Genomic DNA, 25100 nt, shown 5'->3' with positions numbered 1-25100 from the left:
ATTTATCCTTTTTTTTATTAAATCTTAGATAGATATTGGGTGAATAAATACTGGGGGTTCTTTATATCCCTGCCACTGGCCATGCCTGTGCAGTAGAGCCCCATAGAAGTCTGTATCCCTGTGTATCCTAGCCATCAGATCAAGGTAAATATGCATCTCTGGAAAGGGGGTGAGATTGATTAGGTCGCATTAAAGGGGCAAACTTTCTCTGAAAGTGCACTTATTCTTTGAGTCATTCACAGCTGCTGTTTTACTTGCATTACCTTCATTTAAATTGTTCAGAGTTGACAGTAAAGGGAATTACGAGCCACCATTACCTTCTTTCCAGGAATGCCAGGGTTTCCTGCTTGACCAGTTGGCCCAATTGAACCCTAACATACAGTACAAAAATAAATCATATTAAGGAGGACAAAAAATGATGTCTCATACACAGGTGCATTTAAAAAAATTAGAATATCATCAAAAAGTTAATTTCAGTAATTCAATTCAAAAAGTGAAAATCGTATATATTTTATATAGATGCGTTACACACAATGTGATATTTCAAGCATTTATTTATTTTAATTTCGATGATTATGGCTTACAGCTAGTGAAAACCCCAAATTCAGGATCTCAGAAAATTTGAATATTACATAAGACCAAGAAAAAATAAATAAAATTGATTTTTAAAACAGAATGTTGGCTTACTGAAAAGTATGTCCATGTACAGTATAGTATGCACTCAATACTTGGTCGGGGCTCCTTTTGCGGGAATTACTGCATCAATGTGACGTGACATGGAGGCGATCAGCCTGTGGCACAGCTGAGGTGTTATGGAAGCCCAGGTTGCTTTGATAGCGGCCTTCAGCTCATCTGCATTGTTTGGTCTGGTGTCTCTCATCTTCCTTTTGACAATACCCCACAGATTCTCTATGAGGTTAAAGCGGTAGTTCACCCCCCCCCGACACATTTTACCATCGAGACAGGCATTGTAGCGCGAGCTACAGTATGCCTGTCCCGATTTTTTTAACCCCGGACTCACCTTGTAATCGGACATCGTAGATTTCGGCTCCCGCGGGGAATGGGCGTGCCTATGGAGAGGGAGGATGATTGACGGCCGGCCCTGGCACGTCACTCTCCCCGAAGACAGCCGGAGTAGGTCTCGGCTCTTCACGGCGCCTGCGCACAGGCTATGCGCACGCGTCGTGAAGACCAAGCCTATTTCGGCTATTTCCGGAGAAGCGTGACGCGCCAGAGCCGGCCGTCAATCATCCTCCGTCTCCATAGGCATGCCCATTCCCCGGTATCTTCGATGTACGACTACAAGGTGAGTACGGGGGTAAAAAATCCGGGACAGGCATACTGTAGCTCGCGCTACAATGCCTGATTTTAAGGTAAAAGAAAAAAAAAAAATTTTTTCGTCGATAGGGTGAACCCCCGCTTTAAGGTCAGGCGAGTTTGCTGGACAAGTAAGCATGGTGAAACCATGACCATTAAACCAGGTATTGGTAATTTTGGCAGTGTGGGCAGGTGTCAAGTCCTGCTGGAAAATGAAATCACCATCTCCATTAAGCTGGTCAGCAGAGGGAAGCATGAACCAACACCAGCAGATGACATGGCTCCCCAGATCACTGACTGTGGAAACTTCACACTGGACCTCATGCAACTTGGATTCTGTGCTTCTCCACGCTTCCTCCAGACTCTGGGACCTTGATTTCCAACTGTAATGCAACGTTTTCTACAGTCAGTGATGATTTGGGGAGCCATGTCATCTGCTGGTGTTGGTCCACTGTGGTCCAAAGTCAACGCAGCCGTCTACCAGGAGATTCTAGAGCACTTCATGCTTCCCTCTGCTGACCAGCTTTATGGAGATGTTGATTTAATTTTCCACCAGGCTAATCGCCTTAATGGCACGCCGTATTGATGTAGTAATTTATGCAAAAGGAGCCCTGACCAAGTATTGAGTGCATAATATACTGTACATGGAAATACTTTTCAGTAAGCCAACATTTCCATATTAAAAATACTTTTTTTTATTGGTCTTATTATGTAATCAAATTTTCTGAGATACAGAATTTGGGGTTTTCACTAGCTGTAAGCCCTAATCAAAATTACAAGAAAGAAATTCTTGAAATATATCACTCTGTGTGTAACGCATTTGTATAATATATGAGTTTGGCTTTTTGAATTGGATTACTGAAATGAGTTGGCCACCCATTGCAGCTATAACAGCTTCAACTCTTCTGGGAAAGCTGTCCACAAGGTTTAGAAGTGTGTCTATGGGAATGTTTGACCATTCTTCCAGAAGTGCATTTGTGAGGTCAGGCACTGATGTTGGACGAGAAGGTCTGGCTCTGTGCAGGCTAATCAAGTTCCTTCACCCCAAACTCACTCATCTCTGTCTTTATGGATCTCACTGGTGCGCAATCATTTTGAAACAGGAAGGGGCCTTCCCCAAACTGTTCCCACAATATTGGGAGCATGAAATTGTCCAAAATATCTTGTTATGCTGAACCCTTAAGAGTTCCCTTTGCTGGAACTAAGGGGCCAAGCCCAACCCCTGAAAAGCAACCCACACCATAATCACCCTCCACCAAATGATTGGGACCAGTGCATAAAGCAAGGTTCACAAAGACATGGATGAGAAAGTTTGGAGTTAAGGAACTTGTCTGGCCTACACAGTGTCCTGACCTGAACCCAATAGAACACTTTTGGGATGAATTAGAGTGGAGACTGCGAGCAAGGCTGTCTCATCCAACATCAGTCCCTGGCCTCACAAATGCGCTTATGGAAGAATGGTCAAACATTCCCATAGACATTCTCCTAAACCTTGTAGACAGCCTTCCCAGAAAAGCTTAAGCTGTTATAGGTGTAAAGGGTGGGCCAATTCAATATTGAACCCTACGGACTAAGACTGGGATGCCATTAAAGTTCATGTGCATGTAAAGGCAGATGTCCCAACACTTTTGAGAATATACTGTATATATATATACTGTGTATATATATAAATATATATATATATATATATATATATATATATATATATATACACACACACATATAATTACACATGAATAAATGTAATATAGTTTTATGTTTTTACTAAAAAGACCTATAGGCAAAACAGTAAAGCCTCGTACACACGACCGAGAAACACGACAGACGAAACACATCGTTTTGCTCGTCGAGTTCCTTGTTAGGCTGTCGAGGATCTCGGCGAGCCAAATTTCCCCATTCCCGTCTAGGAAAAAGAGAACATGCTTTATTTTTGGCTCGACGAGATCCTCGTCCGTTTCCTCGTCGAAAAGTGTACACACGACCGGTTTCCTCTGCAAAAAAAAACAAAAAACAGCAACAGTTTCTTGCTGGTTTTTGCCGAGAAACTCGGTCGTGTGTACAAGGCCTTAGTTTAAACTCAATCCTATGCTTGGCATTGCTATGGGTCACAACCTAAAATTGAGTATTTTCTATGAACAGTGCCTTGAAAAAGTATTCGTTCCCTCAAAATTTTCCACATTTTGTCATGTTACAACCAAAAAACGTAAATGTATTTTATTGGAATTTTATGTGATAGACCAACACAAACTGGCACATAATTGTGAAGTGGAAGGAAAATGATGAATGGTTTTCCAAATGTTTTACAAACAGTTGAAAAGCATGGCACTCTTTACTCATACCCTTACTGATACCCCTAACTAAAATCTAGTTGAACCAATTTCCTTCAGAAGTCATATAGTCAATATAGTCCACCTGTTTGTAATTTAATCTTAGTATAAACACAGCTGTTCTGTGAAGCCCCCAGAACCTTAATGCACAAACAGCATCATGAAGGCCAAGGAACACACCAGACAGGTCAGAGATAAAGTTGTGGAGAAGTTTAAAGCAGGGTTAGGTTATAAAAAAAATATCTCAAGTTTTGAACATCTCACAGAGCACTGTTCAATTCATCGTCTGAAAATGGCATGAGTATGGCACAACTGCACGCCTACCAAGACATGGGTGACCACTGCAAAGAGAGCATTAATCAGAGAAGCAGCCAAGAGGCCCATGGTAACTCTGGAGGAGCTGCAGAGATCCACAGCTCAGGTAGGAGAATCTGTCCACAGAACAACTATTAGACTGGGTTCACACTATTGCGATTTGGATGCGGGCATCCTATTCGCATAGCAAGAGATTGTAACGTTCTCTCTATGGAGCCAGTTCACACATCTCCGCAGTGGCTCCAGTGCAAATTGCACAAGAGTCCTGTGCGTCCCAAAATTCGGGCTGAAATCAGACCTGAAGCGGTGAATGGAGATGCACCGTACTCCTGCTGTGAGCAGCTGTGGTCTCTAGTGTGAACCCAGCCTTAGTCGTGCATTCCACAAATCTGGCCTTTATGATAGAGTGGAAAGAAGAAAGCCATTGTTGAAAGAAAGCCATGAGAAGTCCCATTTGCTGTTTGCGAGAAGCCATGTGGGGAACACAGCAAACATGTGGAAAAAGGTGCTCTGGTCAGATGAGACCAAAATTTAACTTTTTGGCCTAAAAGCAAAATGCTATGTGAATGAATGAATGAAAAACTTATAAAGCGCGGCGCATGCGAACTGAATCGCTTCTGGGCGCTAGTTGTTCGTGTCTCATGACATCAAAAGAGCAGAGTTTTGATCTGTCTTCTGAAAGTCAGGTGGTTTTCCTCCAACCGAATGCTGGTTGGTAAAGCGTTCCATAGTCTAGGACCCTGAAAAGCAAACCTTCTTTCTCCTTTGGACTTATATTTGGTTTTTGGTACCCTGACCAGATTTTGGTCGGTGGATCGCAGAACGCGATTCGAATTGTGAGGTTCTATCTTGTCGCAAAGATATTGCGGAGTCTTCCCATGGATGCACTTATGTGTCAGGCAGAGTGCTTTAAATGCAATTCTGTCTTTTACTGGCAACCAGTGAAGGGTTCTCAACGAAGGTGAGATTGATTCCCATTTTTTTTTCCCAGTCACCAGTCTGGCGGCCGTATTCTGAACGACTTGCAGACGGGAGATTTGGTACTTTGGGGGTCCGAGGTACAGGGCGCTGGCATAGTCCAGTCTGGAATTCACGATTGTTCCCACCACGACTGCATCGTCCCATATTTTGAGTAAGGCCGTTTCTGTCCCGTGTCCGGGACGGAAGCCTGATTGTAATGGATCCAGTAGATTGTGGGTATCTAGATGCTGTTGCAGCTGTTGTACCACTACTTTCTCCATTATCTTGGAGAGAACATTTAGGCCTGTTATGGGACGGCGGTGAGTTGGGTCCTTGGGATCCAGGTTAGGTTTTTTCAAGATGGGCTGGATTGTGCCCTCTTTCAACAGGGATGGCACTGTGCCTTCCTTAAATGACTGGTTTATAAGCTGTGTGATGGGTGGTGCCAGGATGTCGGCACATTCCTTCAGCAGTTTGGTGGGGATGATATAATTGGGCGATGTGCTGTTCCGCAAAGCACCAATGATATTTTTTGTGGTATCAATGGAGATCGGTTCCAGAGTGAACTTTGTTGATTGTAGAGCGTTTCTGTGGGTGTTTTGTGGTTGATTGACGGTGGGGTTGAGGGGGGTACTGTTTTGCAAGATGCTTTCCTGGATTCTTTCAATTTTGTTGATGAAGAAATCCGATAGTTCATTACAGAACTCTTGGGTGTCTGAGTTGGGGACTTCAAGACATCCTGGATTCATGGTCTGGGTGACCATCTTGAAGAGTTCGCGGGGGCGGTTTAGGGCGCTGTTAATCGCCATAGAAAAATTATGTTTCTTGGCTTTGAAGATTTCTTTATGATATCGTGTTGTTATTGCCTTGTAGATGATGAGGTTATCCTCTTCAGGGCTTCTTTTCCAGGCGGCTTCCGCCCTTCTGCGCTCTTGCTTCAGAAGCGACAGCTGGTTGTTGAACCAGCCAGACTTTCTTTTTCGGATGCGGGCTTTGCGTTTCGGTGCTACTAAATCGGCTGACTGTAGCAGGGCTGCGTTTATGGCATCCAGTGTATCTGCGGCTGTTTGATGTGGATGGATTGTTTTGATTCTGTTTCATGTATGATTCTGTATGTGTGGCCGAAAACTAATACTGCACATCACCCTGAACAAACCATGCCCACTGTGAAACATGATGATGGCAGCATCATGTTGTGGTTTCGCTTTTCTTCAGCAGGGACAAGGAAGCTGGTCAGAGTTGATGGGAAGATGGATGGAGCCAAATACAGGGCAATCTTAGAAGAAAACCTGTTGTGAGTCTGCAAAAGACTTGAGACTGGGGCGGAGGTTCACCTTCCAGCAGGACAACGACCCTAAACATACAGGCAGAGCTACAATGGAATGGTTTAGATCAGTGGTCTCCAAACTGCGGCCCGGGGTCAGATGTAGCCTTTTGCTTGCCTTTATCTGGCACTTGGGGCATTGTTCCTCTCACTGATACGAGACACTATTCCTCCCACTGACACCAACTATAGGGAACCATTCTTCCTAATGACACTAATGATGGGGTACTATTCTTTTTACTGACACCAATGATGGGGTACTATTCATTCCACAATCAATGACTGGGTACTTTTCTTTCTACTGACACCAGCTATGGGGCACCATTCTACCTACTGACAATAATGATGGGGTACTATTCTTCCTACTGATACCAATAATGAGGCACTTTTATTCCTACTGACTCCAATGGTAGGGTATTATTCTTCAAACTGACACCAACAGTGGGGTACTATTGTTCCTACTGACAACAATATCTGGCCCCCTAAAATCTGAAGGACAGTAAACTGGCCCTTTGTTTAAAAAGTTTGAAGACCCCTGGTTTAGGTCAAAGCATATTAATGTGTTAGAATGGCCCAGTCAAAGTCCAGACTTAAATCCAATTGAAAATCTGTGACAAGACTTGAAAATTGCTGTTCACAGATGCTCTTCAAACCTGACAGAGCTTGAGCTATTTGGCAAAGAAGAATGGGAAAAAATGTCACTCTCTAGATGTGCAAAGCTGGTAGGGACATCCCCAAAAAGACTTGCAGTTGTAATTGCAGCGAAAGGGGGTACTACAAAATATTGAGTCAGGGTGGCTGAATACAAATGCACACCACACTTTTTACATATTTATTTGTAAAAAAAAATCTGGAAATCATTTATTATTTTCCTTCCACTTTGTGTTGGTCCATCATATAAAATCCCAATAAAATACTTTTATGTTTTTCGTTGTAGCATGACAAAATGTAGAACATTTTAAGGGGTATAAATACTTTAATGGCACTGTATATAGTGTTAGAATATCATGGGAACATCTCAGATAATATTTTATTTAAATCATGACAACAGTCCTGTTTCTAATAAGTAACTGATAAAGCAAAATACTGATGATAATTATTGCCTATTGCAAGACAAGAATCTGGGTAAAAGCCCCACTAATTCTCAATGCAGTAGTTTTAGCTATTTTGATTACAAATAATTAAAATAAAAGATTTTGTTCATTAGGTTTACCTTAGGTCCTATTGGTCCAGGGACACCATTTATTCCAGGCAGGCCCTGGAAAAACAAACAGGATACGTAGATTCATATTAAAGTTATATGAACAATAGTAAAGTTGTATGGTTGATTCTCAAAAACTAGAATAAATCACTGGTGGCTAAACCTGGGAATTAAAAGAAAGACGATTTTTTTATTTGACATATTTCTTTACTAACCAGCAGTCTTATTTAATAAATATTTAGGTGTCTATTTATCATTGTTTTCCCCCCAAGAGTCACATATTTCCACCCAAGAAAATATTGATAAATACGCTCCTTGGTATTAAGTCTTAAGGCAGACATAGCTTTGGGTATTTTTTAATGTTAAGTATATGTAACCTAAGTGTAACTCCTCAGGGTTACCGTATATATCAATGTTTTTTTTACCTAAGTTTGCACAAGATTGCCACCTTTTTTATCCAAAATTCAATTAGATAGATGTGTGAATCCTGGATTAAAGTTGCGTAAATCTTGGGTCCAAAAATTTATAAAATTTCCGAAAAAAGTCAGATGGGAGCTTTTCATCGGATATTCTGACTGTGTGTACTTTTTCTGTCTGAATTTCCGACGGACTTAGATAGATAGCAGGTTCTCTATTTTTCAGACAGAAAAAAAATCGTAAAATTCGTTCGTCTGTATGGAATTCTGACAAGAAAAAACCCACGCATGCTCGGAAACAATTCGACGCATGCTTGGAAGCATTGAACATTTTTCTCGCCTCATCGTAGTATTTTACATCACCTTGTTCTTAACGCTCGATAGTTCCGAGAACTTTTGTGTGACCGTGTGTATGCAAGCCAAGCTTGAGCGGAATTCCGTCGGAAAAACCATCCAACTTTTTTCCGATCGAAATTCCGCTCGTGTGTATAGGGCATTAGGAGTATTTCTTAACTCTTATTGATTTTCTTTACATGCCTCTCTCTTACATTGCCTTCATGTGCTTTTCTCTCCAGAAGGTTAGTCCCATCTTTTATTTAGCCATCATCTGAGATTTGCATCTACTTTCTCTTCCTGGACTAAGATGCTGGCATCTAGATGACACAATTATGTACATCAGGGGTCAAGTCCTGGGGAAAAAACTGTGGGAACTCCCACCCAAGATCCACTCCCCCACCCAAAAAAAAAAATGATACGCTCATATGCATAATTACTAAAGCGCATGTTTTTTTTTAAGCAAGTTCTTTCTAAATCCCTCAATGTCTTCTGAGAACAATGACAAAAGCTCACAGGGGACATTGCGGCATCGAGGAAGTGACGGAATACCCGCACACTACCCGTCGAATCCATATACAGGAAGCAGTCAGTAACAGATTACTAAGGTTCGCCTGCCCCTGACAGTGAGTCAAGCTGGCATCGCCGCTCAGTGAAGGATTGGCTCGGGCGGCTCGGCTGCTCTAGTCCTGCAAAGGGAACTGCATTCCTGCTGTAAAAAAAGTGCAGGAACTCCGTTCCCACGCGTTCCCGCAGGACTTGAGCCCTGATGTACATCCTGGTGCCTGCAAAGGTTTTGGCATTACTTTCACCTTTTTTTTCTCTAGAATGTTGGTGCCGCCTTTGTTCAGACATCATCCAAGGTCTGTATGTACTTTTTGTTTTGACTGAGGCACTGGCTCAACATAACATAATCATGTAAATCCTGTTGTCGGTGCCATTTTTGGATTTGCTTCATTTGCTTTGTCCAGGCACTGTCCAGGGTCCACATCTACTTCAATTTCCTGATCTTAGATGCCAACTCAGAAATGACACAATCATGTAAATCTTGGTGCCTGTGTAGCTCTTGGCTTGTTGACACATATTGCCCCAGGCAAACATGCTGATGTCTTTCACCTTGTGACTTGCTACAAAGTTGTTGTAACCCATATTGCACTTCCTAGCCTAGGTAAATCGCTTTCCTGGAATTTAAGGATTGCTTTTTATTATAAACAGTAAATTTTTTAGAAACATTTTACAATTTTGACATGTAAAACAATTCTTTATGTAGACTTGTAGTTACTGAAAGGTCAGCTTTATTTTCAGTAATCCACAGCAAATAGTCAGAATCCATCTTGCACATGTCTGACATTAGTAAGTGAATTTAAACTGGTTTCTAATGCCTCGTACACACGACCGGTTTTCCCGATGGGAAAACTGCCACATTTGCTTTTTGTCTGGAAAACCGTCCATGTGTATGCTCCATAGCAGTTTTCCCGACGAAAAAACTGCCCGTAAAAAAAAAAATTAGAACCAGCTATTTTTTCCTGTCATGATTCCCGGCGGTCTTTTTCCCATCACGAAAACCGCTCGTGTGTATGCTTTTCCGAGGGGGAAAAAAACGTGCATGCTCAGAATCAAGTATGAAGCCTCGTACACATGACCGAGGAACTCGACGGGCGGAACACATGGTTTTCCTCGTCGAGTTCCTTGTTAGGCTGTCGAGGAACTCAACAAGGCAAGTTTCTCCATTCCCGCCGAGGAAATAGAGAACATGCTCTCTTTTTGGCTCTTCGAGTTTCTCGACAGTTTCCTCGACGAAAATGTACACACGACCGGTTTCCTCTGCAAAAAAATATCCCCCAGCAATTTTCTTGCTGGTTTTTGCAGAGAAACTCGGTCGTGTGTACGAGGCCTCAGACGGGAGCGCTGGTTCTGGTAAAACTAGCGTTCGTAATGGAGATAGCACATTCTCCACACTGAAAAGCACAAAGACTGAAAAGCATGAATCGTCTCTCACCAAACTTTTACTAACAGGATCAGCAAAAACAGCCCAAAGGGTGGTGCCATTTGAATGGAACTTCCTCTTTATAGTCCCGTCATACGTGTTGTATGTCGCCGCGCTTTGGTCGGCTGGGATTTGGCATGAACGTCTGTATGCAAGGCAGGCTGGAGAGGAATTACGTCAGGAAAAACGTTTTTTTCTCCTGACAGGAAAACCGGTCGTGTGTACGAGGCATTAGGGTTACTGCAAGTAAGAGGAACGTGGGAAGGAAGAGACACGGAAGATCTCATTGCCAGCTCCCATTAAAAGGTAAAGACTTAAAGAGGTTGTAAAGGTACCATTTTTTTTCCAAAATAGCTTCCTTTACCTTAGTGCAGTCCTTCTTCACTTACCTCATCCTTCCATTTTGCTTTAAATGTCCTTATTTCTTCTGAGAAATCCTCACTTCCTGTTCTTCTGTCTGTAACTCCACACAGTAATGTGAGGCTTTCTCCCTGGTGTGGAGTGTCGTGCTTGCCCCCTCCCTCTGACTACAGGAGAGTCAGGACGCCCACTAACACACAGTTCTTTTCTCTATCTGCAATGTAGAGAGCGTCCTGACTATCCTGTAGTCCAAGGGAGGGGGCGAGCACGACACTCCACACCAGGGAATAAGCCTTGCATTACTGTGTGGAGTTACAGACAGAAGAACAGGAAGTGAGGATTTCTCAGAAGAAATAAGGACATTTAAAAGCAAAATGGAAGGATGAGGTAAGTGAAGGAGGACTGCACAAAGGTAAAGGAAGCTATTTAGGAAAAAAAATTGTACCTTTACAACCCCTTTAAAGACGGTCATCCTTATTCTTGCTTCACTTCACAGCGAATTGCTGACCAATCATGCATTGAAGTATTAAAACTCCTGGTTTGCATGTTTGGCCAGTGACTCACTAGGTAACAAGCCAGCAATGGCCACATTCATATTTCTGTCTGCAATTGTTTCCCTTTTTCGAAACTGTGATCGAGTAAAGGAACTCTTCAATTAATTACGGCTGACAACAGATAGATTGAAAATTTTGATCCATCTATGGCCGTTCCTGCTACAGAAGTCGATCTAATGATCGACTTCTCTCGAATGGGAATGTTGCAAATTTTTAATTCGATCAGCACATGTACTTAAATCAGCTGTAGCATTGACCAGTGTATTCTGACAGTGGAGAAGTCCCCACTGTCAGAATACAATACCATATTAGGGAGGATTCCTCCATCCACCTCGCTTGTGTAGATGGGGGAATCCATTTATTTTTATTTAATTTTAATCTGCCCGCTGGCTGATCAGAAAAAATAATCCATCTATGGACAGCCTAATGCCCTGTACACACGATCGGTTCATCCGATAAAAACGGACTGATGGATTTTTTCATCAGATATCCGATGAAGCTGACTTTCATCAGTCGCGCCTACACACCATCAGTTAAAAAACCGATCGTGTCAGAACGCGGTGACGTAAAACACAACGACGTGCTGAGAAAAATGAAGTTCAATGCTTCCAAGAATGCGTCGACTTGATTCTGAGCATGCGTGGATTTTTAACCGATGGACGTACCCACAGACGTTCGTTTTTTTCTATCGGTTTTTTAACCATCAGATAATTTTAAAACAAGTTCCTAGTTTTTTAACCGATGGATAAAAAACCGATGGGGCCCACACACGATCGGTATGTCTGATGAAACCGGACCGTTTTCATCAGACAAACCGATCGTGTGTACGCGGCATAAGGCTTGTCATGTCCTATGTTAGTATAACACAACATTATACCTGAATTCCAGGGAGGCCCGAATCACCTTGAAGCCCAGGCAGTCCTTGTGGTCCCTGAATCAGACAGAAAATAAAGAAATGGACAGTAAACCTATTTATGACCTTAACACACTTTACCCCTAGTGGTTTATTTAGTTATGAAGGTGAAATAGAAGGGTTGTATGGGTTACTATTATTCCTACACTAGTTGATAACTGAAACCAACTGTACTTGCCATGCATTCCTTCCAAGTCCAATGAAGACACAGATACAGAATCATACATTTTTCCTTTAACCCTCTCCATGCATTTATGATACTTTTTATTCTCATAATCCAACCCAATTAACAACAGTAATATGCGTATTTTCTAAAACAAACCTTTTGTCCTGAAGTGCCTGGTATTCCAGGTGGTCCTGGAGGTCCTGGCAGTCCCTGAAAAACATTTAGCACATACCCTTTACAAGTTTCTAAATGTAAAAGTACATGTATTGGAAAAATAATAGGTAACGCAATGAAACAGTACCTGCAAACAACAATACATTGGGGTTGATTTACTAGAACTGGGGAGTGCATAATCGTGTGCAGCTCTGAACAGAAACCAATTAATTTTTTTGTTTGTTTAAACCAATTGAAGTTAGAATGTGAATGGCTACCATGCAGAGCTGCACCAGATTTAGCATTCTCCAGTTTTAGTAAATCAATCCCATCACCAGCTAGTTAAAGTATGTGATATAGGCTGATGGAGCAATGGGGTTGATTTAGGGCTCTTTCACACGGAGCGGACCGTTTCTGGGTCCGCTCCGTGTGTCCGCCAGAGCTCAGCGGGGATCCCCGCTGAGCTGTCGGCGGATAGGGCGGTCCCCGCACACAGTGCAGGGACCGCCCTGTCTCTGCTCCGCTGTCCCCTACGGGGGACCGGATGCAGACGGACCGTCTGTCCGTCTGCATCCGGTCCGTCCCGCCGAACGGAAGAAAAATAGGGTTTCTTCCGTTCGGGAAAGCGGATCCCGATCCCATAGGGATTCATTACAAGTCCGTTAACGGACTTGTAATGAGCGGACGAACGGTCCGCTAGTATGAAAGGACCCTTACTAAAACTGGATAATGCAAAATATGATGCAGCTGTACATGGTAGCCAATTAGCTTCTATTTCAGCTTGTTTAGTTAGGCTTTGACAGAAAAGCCTGGAAGCTGATTGGTTTCTACACAGAGCTGCACCAGATTTTTCTTCCCCCCCAGTCTTAGTAAATCACCCCAAAAATCTTCTTTGTGAAACTTTACCCTAAAAAAAAAAAAACATAGGGCCAGATTCTCAAAGACTTATGACGGCGTATCTCCAGATACGCCGCCGTAAGTCCGAATGGCCGCTGTCGTATCTATGCGCCTTATTCATAGAATCAGTTACGCATAGATTTGCCCAAGATACGAACGGCGCAAGTCTCCTACGTCGTCGTATCTTGGGGTGCATATTTACGCTGGCCGCTAGGTGGCGCTTCCGTTGATTTCCGCGTTGAATATGTAAATGAGCAAGATACGCCGATTCACGAACGTACGTACGCCCGTCGCAATTAGTTACGCCGTTTACGTAAGACATACGCCGGTGTAAAGATAAAGCTGGTTTCTAGGTGGCACAGCCCATGCAAGGTATGGACGTCGGAACGGGCGTATCTTTTTAAGTCTTTTACGTAAGTCATACGCGAATAGGGCTGTGCGTAAGTTACATTCACGTTGTAGGCAGTGTTCGACGTATCTTAGGCTTTCTATCCGACGCATGCGCACTGGGATACGTCCACGGACGGCGAATGCGCCGTTCGTTCAAAGCGTAATTTACGTGGGGTCATGCTTAATTTACATAAAACACGCCCACCTCTTCCACATTTGAATTACACGCGTTTACGCCGGTCGATTTACGATACGCCGCCGTAACTTAGGAAGCAAGTGCTTTGTGAATACAGCACTTGCCTCTCTAAATAGCGGCGGTGTAGCGTAAATAAGATACGCCACGCCCGCACAACGTAATTCCGCCCTACGTGAATATAGGCCCTAATTGCTAGTACTCTGCTCAGGGCTTTTTTTTGGGGGTCGGAGAAACTGTTTCCCTTCTGCCCAAAAACGCTCAGGTCCCCTTTTACTAGCAACATTTTGGGTACCACTGACCCTTGCATAGAGCATTGTACATGCCTGGCATCTGGGAGATGAGTGAAGTTGTACATTCATTGTTCATATTGGGAGTCACATCATCAATGGCTTCCCTATTGAGGATGAGGAAAAAGCTAGCACCAGTAGACACTTTACTATAACAGTTGGCAATGCACCTACACCCATTCAAATAAAGGTTATAATTAGTATTAGGTGTGCTGCCATTCCATTGAAAATGAATGATCTGCTTAAATTCAGCACATCTTATGGCAAAGGAATGCAAACCATAATTTAAAAGGTGCCTGTTTTTTTTTTTAACGAAGTGTGAGTAAACAATAATCAAAGATATAACATATTTGAAAAAGAAAAGCAGATAACAATTTACATAATCAGTAATTGTAAATTATTTTATAATTGGTAATGATGCTTTAGGATGGGAACATTCTGTATTGATATGCACATGAATACACATTCAATAAAATAATATGCACATTTAAATGACTTACAGGTTTCCCATCAGCTCCGGGGGTACCTCGCTCTCCTATACGTCCTTCACTGCCCTATAAGAAGAATTAGTTAATGGAAGTCTAAAATAGATTGTAGAGCAATTGGCTGATTGGTGTCCCCAACAATGTTGTACTTTATCTATAATGACATCTTTATACCATTATGTGTTTAGAGCAGTGTTTCTCAAATCCAGTCCTCAAGGCGCCCCAACAGGTCATGTTTTCAGGCTTTCCATTATTTTGCACAGGTGATTTGATCAGTTATACTGCCTTAGTAATTACCACAGCCGTTTCATCTGAGTGAAATCCTGAAAACATGACCTGTCGGGGCGCCTTAAGGACTGGAGTTGAGAAACACTGCTTTAGAGGGTAAGGCCCCGTACACACGACCGGTTTTCTCGGCAGAATTCAGCCAGAAACTCAATGGGAGAAGTATTCTGCCGAGAAAACCGGTCGTGTGTACACTTTTCGCCGAGGAAACCGACGAGGATCTCGTCGGGCCAAAAAGAGAACATGTTCTCTATTTCCTCGTTAGTCAATGGGAAAAGTTGGCTCGCCGAGATCCTCGGCGGCTTCACAAGGAACTCGACGAGCAAAACGATGTGTTTTGCCCATCGAGTTTCTCGGACGTGTGTACGGGGCCTTAGGCTTTGTCTGGCAACTACCTGCTATCAAGAACCAGTTTATGCTTGGCAAAGAGAACAAGTAGAGAAATGTAACATTTTATTATTTTGGGAGCCAGAATTATGTTGCCCCACATAACTATTGGAAGAGAGTTTTAAATATGGAGACAATAACAGCTTATTCAGCAAGGCTGTGAAAAGAGCAGTGGTGATTTATTTGTTTCAAAAATCTATAGCAACTTATAAAAAAAGTCACCTAATAACTGATCAGTTGATAGGGGTTACTGCACATTTCACAACCTGATTGCCATTTTCAAGCCTGTAAATGGATTTTGACCAAATCAGCCTATCTCATTTCTACCTGTTCGATTCCTTTAGTTCTGTATAGGCCTAATTAAATGTAATTATTTGGTTTGTATGTCAGTAGTTATTCTTAGATAGAGGAGGATTGTGCTACTAATCAAGTATGTTGGGCTAGTAGCCCCGAGTGGAGATAATTCAACTTTCAGACAATAATCAGCACTGCCAATGACTCATGGTGGGCCTTATATGACTACTTGCTTTCAGCATTGACTTCCTTTGCTAAATGTGGAGCACTTGCAAAGAAAGATTATGCTGGAAGAGATTAAAAAGAGTGTTAATCCAGGTTCTTTACAAAACATGTACCTTTTATAATGGCCACCAATCAACTTAAAAGAGAAGTATGGGAATGGGTTTTGTTTTTAATCATGCTTTCCAAGCTGGATGCCTGTCGGCTCTAGCACTGAGAACCGAGCAATCAAACACTGCCATTCACTCGGTTCTCAGAGCTCCCTGTGCAGAGAGCTGGTGACTGTGAGTCACCAACTCTCTGCTCTGCCCCCCGCGCTCACTGGAATGCTGGACTATGGAGGGGGAAGAAGCGCCTGGCTTAGGCTCTCAGCGTCTTGCTGATAGGTTGAGCAGGGTGCTGATACAGGCATGTGAGCGGTCCCCGACCGACTCTGACATCAAACAACAATGGGCTTCAGACTGCTGAAAATGGGTCACAGAAGTGCAGAACGAACTGCACTGCTGTGATCCACATGAGAAGTACAGCCAAACAAGCTTTAGCTGTACGTGTCCTTTAATCAACTTTGCATGGTAGACTTTCTTTAGCTCACATAAATCTGACACAATTTAGAAAAAAATTGTTGGCTTTGTTTGAGACCCCCAGGTCAAGACCTCTCAGTCTTCCCCTGCTCTTGCAACACCTCAAACATTAGCTAACAATTTTTTTTTAGAGATTGAGATATTCCCTTCACAGATACAGCAGAGATATCTGTAGTGCGCCAAATGACGATTACTGTATTTATTGGCGTATAACACTCACTTTTTTACCCTGAAAATAGAGGGTAAACTGTGCCTGCGTGTTATACGCAGGGGGCTGTGAAAAGTTTTTTCCCTGAAACTTCCCTCTTAAAGTTAGGGTGCGTGTTATATGCCGATAAATACGGTATATCACCTTGGCTCATGAAAAAAGTGGGCAGTTTATATGCAATAAAATTACTAATTAGCAATAAATTAAATAATATGCTATAGCAGGGCAGATCATATTTCGCAACATTTGAACAGTGGATGTGCATGTTGTGTAAAGAAAAATAACCAATAGTAGATGGCTTCCAAACAATTAGATCCGTATGTACGGTTGGATTTAAATAGCCAAAATTTGAAAATTATTTCACATAGTAACAGAAAATCACACTTACTTCTGGTCCTGGTACTCCAGGGGACCCAGGCTGACCTTCAGGACATTGGCAAGAAAGGGACGGTACCCGCTCAAGGGGACACTATAAATTGTAAAATATATTCACACACATATATTTCACATTATATTTCATGTATATTAGTGTGATTATATTTCATTAGTAAAAGTATAACATGCATAAAAAAGAATGTATATCATATAGACTTTTACTAGGTTTGCATACATTGTATATAATACAAGAAAATATATGCTACCTAGAAAAATTGTGAACATTTTATTAATAAAATATACTCTCTACTTACCCTTGGATCATTCTGTAATGAAAACAAAAGTAAGAAACTTTAATATTTCAACTAAGAGGGTTTCTGAGTTTGTTATTTGAATTGTTTCAATGTTATGTCTATACTGTGGAATTTTAGAAAATTCTTATTTTATCAGAAAATAACAAAAGTAATGTAATAATCTGCTTTCATATACAGTAGTCATTAAGACTATAAGATTTTCTTATTAGCACCTACCACAGTGTAGATTTCACAGGCTGTCTCTCGTTCACTCTGCTCTGGATCACAGTACAATCTTAATTTTTGTATCTCCATCTAAACACATAGTAGGATATTAGAAATTACATACAAGTAACAAGTGTTTTTTTTATGTAATATGCATATTTTAATTTATTAATTTCACATTTTCTTTCTTCACAGTTAAATGTTTGTTTTTTGTGCACTTATATATGTAGCGCCCCCTTACTTTCAGTATGGGCACTACGCTAAAGTTAGTGGGGAATGGGAGAGTTATTTTGCTCCCATTCGCAATTTGTTAAATTTGGGCTGCTGTCATTCCTGAACTGTCCTGTAGGTCAGTCTGCGCTCCAGGGGTGTCGTTTCCACCCCTGGGCGACAGGTGGCGCTAGAGGGGTTCTGGCAGAGCCGCTTTTCCCCAGCAGCCAATTAGAGGAGTTTTCCCTCGTGGAGCATGCTGGGGGAGAGTATATCTATGGCAGACACCATTTTCCTTGGTTCTTCGCGGGTTCCAGGTTCCAGGTGCGGCACCCATCTTCAGGGTGTGCGCATCCAACGGACCCCGGCGATGGCCTACCAGGCCAGGGTCGCATTCTACGTGGAGTTTCATGTTCCTGAGAGGGGCCCCAGTGGCTTACTGGGTCCCCAGTTCTATTGAAAAGATCCCAGGCTGGGTGCTGCTTGATTGGGGGGTCGGCTTGAGGAGAACCCGGAGGCAGGTTGTCCAACAGGGCTTGAACGAACCAATCGGGGATCCGGTGACCGGAATGTTGACAGATACACTTTGCTGTCATCCGTTGACCTATGCTTAAATCTACTAGGAGGATTCACTCAATTCGTCCATTTAGCTCACTCAAGTAATAGGCCTGTGGCAGAGGCCCTAGAGCCAGGTCTGTGGCAGAGGCCTGTTCCTCCCAGCAATCTAAAGTGTTACTTCGGCTGCCAGGCTTGTGGCAGGAGTCTGTCCGGGGGCACTTCACCCACTCTGGCTAGAGTGGCGACAAACTGAAATTGATACTACTGAGAGCAGGATTGTTCGGTTCATATCCAGGTCTGATACTGCAAAGTTCTCTCTCTTGCTTCATCAACCTTTTCTCCCTATTTGATGTTGATGTTGGCCGTGTTGGGCCTGGAAATAAAGCATTTGAAAACCTTTATTCATTGACTGGACATTCGCTCACTACTCTACTCAACAACTACTGTACACCCCTAGACAACACTTAAAGGTAACTTAATATGGCGATCCCAACAACAACCAGCGGCTCCTGAGGGGGTAGCGCTACATATATATGTCAGTCACATTTAAATTTTGAGATGCTTTTGTGATGTTGGTTTATTTCAATAGCTACTGTCACATCAATTTAATTTGATATATACCTCCTGGTTCACAGATTTTTTTTATATATATATATATATATATATATATATATATATATATATATATATATATATATATATATATATATATATATATATATATAATTGTATTATATTCATTCATTATTTTTATAAAAAAAAATCATATTGGATTTCATTAATTCATTATTCCTTAAATTTTAATCACATTTTTGCGCTGTACCTTACCACTAATGTATGTGTATATATATATATATATATATATATATATATCTTAGTATATATATTAGTTTATCTCTATTTTTATAATAAAAGAAAACAGTTTTAACACAAGAGTATACAATACTCTAAATTAACAAATTCCCAGCTGAAAGTTCATTGAATTCCCAATAGGCACGTTGGGGGTTAAATCAGCTGGCTTCACAAAGACTTGCAGTTAGAAGTAAAATCTGTAATAATATAAAAGAACACCAGAGGGCATGATCTAAGTGCAGTATAGAGAAAAATTACTGCTGGAAGGGCAGCGATTAGGCGGACTTTAGAGGCAAGACCGGAACAACAGGATTAGAAAAAATATTTATATTTATTACAAAAAATACAATTGATATAAAAAAAACATATAGGATATATAATAGAGTAGTGTAGTTCAAATTTGCTGCCCTAGAAAGTGTCCATGAGGACTCCAGGGGTCGCAATTTTGATCAACGAGTACTCCAATGTGAGACACGCTGGATTTACAAGCTCCGAGCCAATTTTTTTCCCGGCCTGAATGACGCACTTAGTTTTAAACCTTTTTTGGTGACTTAGAACAGTGCGTACATTCTCCCATCCCTATTATACACACTCAGTTCCTTGTGTACCCTTACCATGGACCCCCTTTCGATCTGCTATAAGACATTGCTTACACACCCCATAATGAATGAGCCATAAATCTGTAGTTGTTTTCTACAATATACGTTACAACTATGGTTGACTTTCAATATGTCTCGTACACCACCTATGTGTGGGCCTAATAGGAAAAGAGATATGTAGTTATAAATTGTATTCTATAATATGGGGTATATGAAAATTTAAATGATCTTTTTCTTATAATTTTAAAAAATTCTTCTTTTTCTGTATTTGTTAATGTTAACTAGGGAACTGAATGTACTGTAAATCTAAGAACAAAACTTTTTTCTTATTGTTTGTATATTTTTTTAATCAAGTTTTAAATTTACATATGTCTTGAGTCCTCACACATGCTGATGGTGTTGCCCAATGCATACAGAAGATACACCTGTATATAACTCTTTGACCAATTGGGTTTGCCATCTTGTGGCTGGGTTTAGCTACTACACATAAATTCTGTAGCATTGTTTTTCCTTTCTACTTTTTTTATTATTTTTATTTTTGTTGATGGTAACCTTACTGGGGCGACCCCACCTGTGGACACTTTGGGTGTCGTTGTCTGGTGGACATGGCTGTTTGTCTAGCTCTGCTGGCCGGGATGTTCTGTGTCGCGGTAGTTGCTGTGATGTTGAGGGTGTGGCTTTTCCTTTGTGCCGTCGTTTTTCCTTCCCCTAGGTGGGCGGGACTTCCTCCCTGGACATCCTGCTTGGTGCCGCCCTGATCTGCTGGAGCTGACGCTTTGACGCCATTGCGTCATCCCTCCAGCCACGGCCGCTATGTTTATGCGCCGACCTAATGTTCCAGCGCTGACTGATGATGTCAGCACGTCGGAACGGTGGCTCTCCCGCCTCTCGCGGCCCCTCCCCCTCTCTGTTTTGTCTTCCTATTTAAGGCAGTAGCACACCGTCACCCGGGTGTATAGCACAGGCTATCCCCCGGGGTTTGAGACGTCGATGTCATCTCTGAGGCAAGTACCTTTTTTATCCTATCCCCCATCTGTGCAGCAATCTGCCTCACTATCCACTTCAGATACCTTTACTAAACTCAGGATTTTGTTTGTTTGTCTGCTTTTTCCTTGGCCCTTTTTTAGGTTTCTATAACCAAAATTTGTTGGCCATCTTGCATTGGATGGTCTATACTGATAGACTTTGACTACTCTATATGGATGTAATTTCTATTGTGGCCCTGGTCCCTTTCTCCTGCCCTGGTTCTCTACGTTTTTTTGGTTACTGAATAGGTAATACTTTTTACTTTGTTTGACTTACCTCCAGCAGCTTTGGTGTGTGGTTGCTAGAGATTTTTTTATCATTTGCTTCATTGTTCCCTGTTATATAATCACCCCTAATAAGGACATGATGCAACCATGATCTCACATAGATGAAACCCTTCTCCCTTCTGTTTGGGTATGTTTTCAAACGCTACTAATAGACTCTTGTTGATTTATATTTCTTTTTTGTTTATTATATTGAACCCTTTTCTTTCTAGCACTCCAAATCCTTTTTGGAAGTATGTGTAAACCATTCAGCGACTATTGTTGTATCTGCGATCATAAGCGATCTGTGGTGCATTGGAAGGCTGACGACCATTTTGGTATTTGTAAAGACTCTCTATATATGTTTATTACTTTTTATCATTTTAACCATTAAAACTGTTGGTTGTCAAATGTGATAATTGAATATGTTTCATTTCAGATAAATGAAATATTTAATGTTCTACTGCTAAAAATTCTCCTGCCTCGTCCTGAGGAAGCCCAAAGGCGAAACGCGTAGACGATGCACAGAGGATATTTTCTACTCTATTATATATCCTATATGGTTTTTTATATCAACTGTATTTTTTGTAATAAATATAAATAGTTTTTCTAATCCTGTTGTTCCAGTCTTGCCTCTAAAGTCCACCTAATCGCTGCCCTTCCAGCAGTAATTTTTCTCTATTCCTATATTCACAGATGTTGGCAAATGTCAGTGCTTTTTTGTTCCCTTTTTCCCTTATTTTGACAAAGTGCAGTATAATAATATATTTTTTTCAAAAAGGAACAAAATTGGCAACTTCCATGTTGTCACAAGAAAAGTGCCTATAATACCATTATGTTGTCGACAGATGGTGATTCTGTAACATTTACACAGAGCCCAGTCTGAGAAATGGAGGCATCTGTCAGCAGGGCAACTGATCTGACAGTGTCGTGCCGAGCCTCATGACTTTAGACCCCGGGAAGCTTGAGAAAGAGGTGTTACCTCGAAACATGTAGCCACATCCCATTTAAGCCTCTCAGCGTCTGAAGTCACTAGGCTTGTTCCCACGCTGTCAAATCAGTTGCCCTGCTATAGAGTGCCTTGTTGCTGGCAGATACCTCAATTCCTGGAACTTACAGGATCACCATTTGTTGACAGCTTAGTGGTATTACAGGCGCTTTTCTTCTTACAACATGTGAGTGGCCAATTTTGTTCTTTTAAAGCGGATCTCCACTCTAAAGTGGAGTCCCGCTGATCGGCACCCTCCCCCCCTCCGGTGTCACATTTGACACCTTTCAGGGGGGAGGGGGGTGCAGATACCTGTCTACAGACAGGTATCTGCACCCACTTCCGGCCCTACGATACGGGCAAAGGACGGGTTTTTTCCTTACCTTCCGTCCGTCCCCCGTTGTATGCTGGGAACACTCGGCTCCCAGCACACAGCGGGAGCCAATCGGCGGGCGCAGCGCGACTCGCGCATGCGCCGTAAGGGAACCGGGCAGTGAAGCCGGAGCGCTTCACTTCCTGGTTCCCTCACCGTGGATGGAGGGGGGAGCAGCAGGGTGACGAGCGATCGGCTCGTCATCTGCTGCGATCACCGCTGGACTCCAGGACAGGTAAGTGTCCTTATATTAAAAGTCAGCAGCTGCAGTATTTGTAGCTGCTGGCTTTTAATATATTTTTTTAGTGGCACATCCGCTTTAAATAAATAATTATTATACTGCACTTAGATCGCACCCTCTGGTGTTCTTTTATGGAATCACAATCACAGTTCTGCTATCTGTTAAAAGCTTAGTGGTATTACATGTGCTTTTCTTCTTGCAAAATGTGAGTGGCCAATTGTGTTCCTTTTTAAAAAAAAATAAAGAATTATTATAATGCATTTAGATTTATTAGATTTTTATTAGATTTTTTTTTTCTAATCTATATTTATAAACCTTGCACAGTTTCTGATCTGGCTACTACCTCTCAATATTGTTCCCACACTCTTCAATTACTGCCCTCATCATTCTGTTTAGTAACCCAAAGACTGTTTATGAACCTGATCGAAATTCTGCTGATTCAGAAGGGACCGGCTGAATTTTGATCATTGTGCTGCCTTTCCTCTGTCGAAGAGATACCAGAATACAATGTCCTAGTGGGGGATTCCTCTATGCATCCAGTGTGCTGGCTGAATGAAAAGAAAACTGACAGTCTATGGCTAGCTTTAAGGCAGCGAGACCCTCTGATCACAGTGACACTGACTGCAAAAATAAGTCTTACTAAAGACATTCTTCACAAACAAGCCCACAAATCCATCCTTGCAATACATTCACAGTTCATTGCAATGCAGTTGTGAGGACACAGACCTTTAAAAGGTGCCATAGGTTAAATTTACTAAAGGCAAATAGGCTGTTCACTTTGCACAGGGATATTTACTTCACAAGGATCTTTCCCTTAGCTTAGTAAATAAAATGAAGCTCTGCTGTCCTCCGTTAAACAAGAAAGAGGAAAACCCCTCTATGAGGAAATCCTGGTTGTCACCATGGTCAGGGTCAGGGTCACCAGATCTAGTATCCCCATTGGAAGGTTTCTCATTTACCCTGTTCTGGTAAAAATCCAAAATTGGGGATTTTTTTACTTTTACCTGGTAAATAGGACAAATAGAGAAAGTGAATATCCCAAAAAGGGGCAAAGACAGCAATAAAAATCTAATAGGTGTTCTAATCCTTCTCCACTGTATCCAAAACAAGTTATACTTTAAATATTGTATTTGTAATTCATTTAGTATACAGTATATGTATCTATTATGTGTAGCGCCCTGCTCCCAACGATGGGGGCGCTATGGTAAATTTAGGGGTGTCTGAGCCAATAGTTGGGCTCAGACTTTACCAATTCTATGTAAATTAGCCTCTGTTCTGGCTGTGGTTGTGCTCGGTAGAGATTTTGCCCTGTTGCCTGTAGGTGGCGTTACCACCTCAGGCAGATGCGGGTTTTCGGGGTCCTTCGCCTCGTGTGTGATTCCAGCCCTGGGACCACACTGGTCCGAGGCTGCATTGCTGTTCAGTAGGCCCAGCTATGCTGGCTGGGGCCTATGACTCTTAAGAGGATCCCAAGCTGTCTGTCCAAGTGGAGGAAGCTGTTTAACGAAGGAGACCAGGGGGAGGACCTGCCCTGGAGGAGCCTGAGCAACGCAGGCTGATGTCTCGGGTTAGGCCTAGAGAATTCGTTAACGAGGGATCCACTACTTAAATTGTCCTATGGTTCGCCAGATCGACTTAAAGGCTCTTTTGCTGTAAGACAGGAAGTTCGGGACTGAAATCTTGTGGCAGAGGATTCCTGGCTATGCATTTTTCGTTCTCAGATGGTAGAGACCGTTTCCTGAACTGTCCGTGCATTATTCCGGCTGCTAGGCCATGTGAGAGGGGTCTATCCGGGTGAGCAATACCCACTCAGGAGTGAGTGGCAAACACTAGAACTTTGAATACTTTTTGTGCATTCTGTACCGCGTACCTGAACTTTCCCCTTCTCTATACTCTCTGCTTCCTTCACAAGTTTTTTGCAGCAAAAATAAAACCGAACAGTTGAAGGTTTTACATCTTGTGTGGACATTGCAATTTCTAAAGACTTTCTTTCTTAGACAACAAACTTTAAGGTAATGTGCAAAACCCAAAACTAAACCAGCAGCTCCTTCGGGGTTAGTGCTGCAAAAGAGTTGCAATTCTGCCACATTTTCTAGGACAACATAGTAGTATAATTTGGAACTCATTTTATTTGGTGAACTTACAGTAAGAGATTCGTCAGATGTCTGTCTCTTTAAAACTTGTGTTTTGCCATTGATAAATATTGGTCCAATTTCCTCCAGTACTCGATTCTCAATGAGAGTGTCATCCAGAAATAGATTTGCACTTTTATTTTTTACAAGGATTTTCAGCTGATGCCATTTTTCGTCAAATAAGACCTGCGTATATGAGTATTATGTTATTACATCATTTTTTTTCATTTCTGCTGCGTCTCTACTTAAAGCTGAACTCCGGGCACAAAATGTTAATTTAATCACTTCCCATCCCGGCTATTGTAGAATGACGGCCCAAGGTGACTCTACAATGTAGGGAGATCGTCATATGACGTCACTCAGATGCTGATGCGTGTGCTTGGCGGCCTCGATGTCCGCCAGGTGCC

General features: G+C 42.0%; 1 protein-coding gene across 1 annotated transcript in view; it reads right to left on the bottom strand.

Moving 5' to 3' along the window:
* LOC120940696 (collagen alpha-1(XXI) chain-like) overlaps positions 1-25100 on the bottom strand; it is a 138033-nt gene that overhangs the window by 39584 nt on the left and 73349 nt on the right. The window contains exons 6-14 of the mRNA XM_040353687.1: positions 24706-24879; positions 17464-17541; positions 17248-17259; positions 16947-17027; positions 14597-14650; positions 12330-12383; positions 11972-12025; positions 7457-7501; positions 318-371 (exon numbers count right to left, since the gene is read on the bottom strand). Of these exons, the coding sequence (XP_040209621.1) occupies positions 318-371; positions 7457-7501; positions 11972-12025; positions 12330-12383; positions 14597-14650; positions 16947-17027; positions 17248-17259; positions 17464-17541; positions 24706-24879 (606 nt within the window). The remainder of the gene's footprint in view (positions 1-317; positions 372-7456; positions 7502-11971; positions 12026-12329; positions 12384-14596; positions 14651-16946; positions 17028-17247; positions 17260-17463; positions 17542-24705; positions 24880-25100) is intronic.

Source organism: Rana temporaria, chromosome 5 (genome assembly GCF_905171775.1).
Source record: "Rana temporaria chromosome 5, aRanTem1.1, whole genome shotgun sequence".
Taxonomy (NCBI): Eukaryota; Metazoa; Chordata; class Amphibia; order Anura; family Ranidae; genus Rana; species Rana temporaria.
This window is presented reverse-complemented; position numbering and strand designations above follow the sequence as displayed.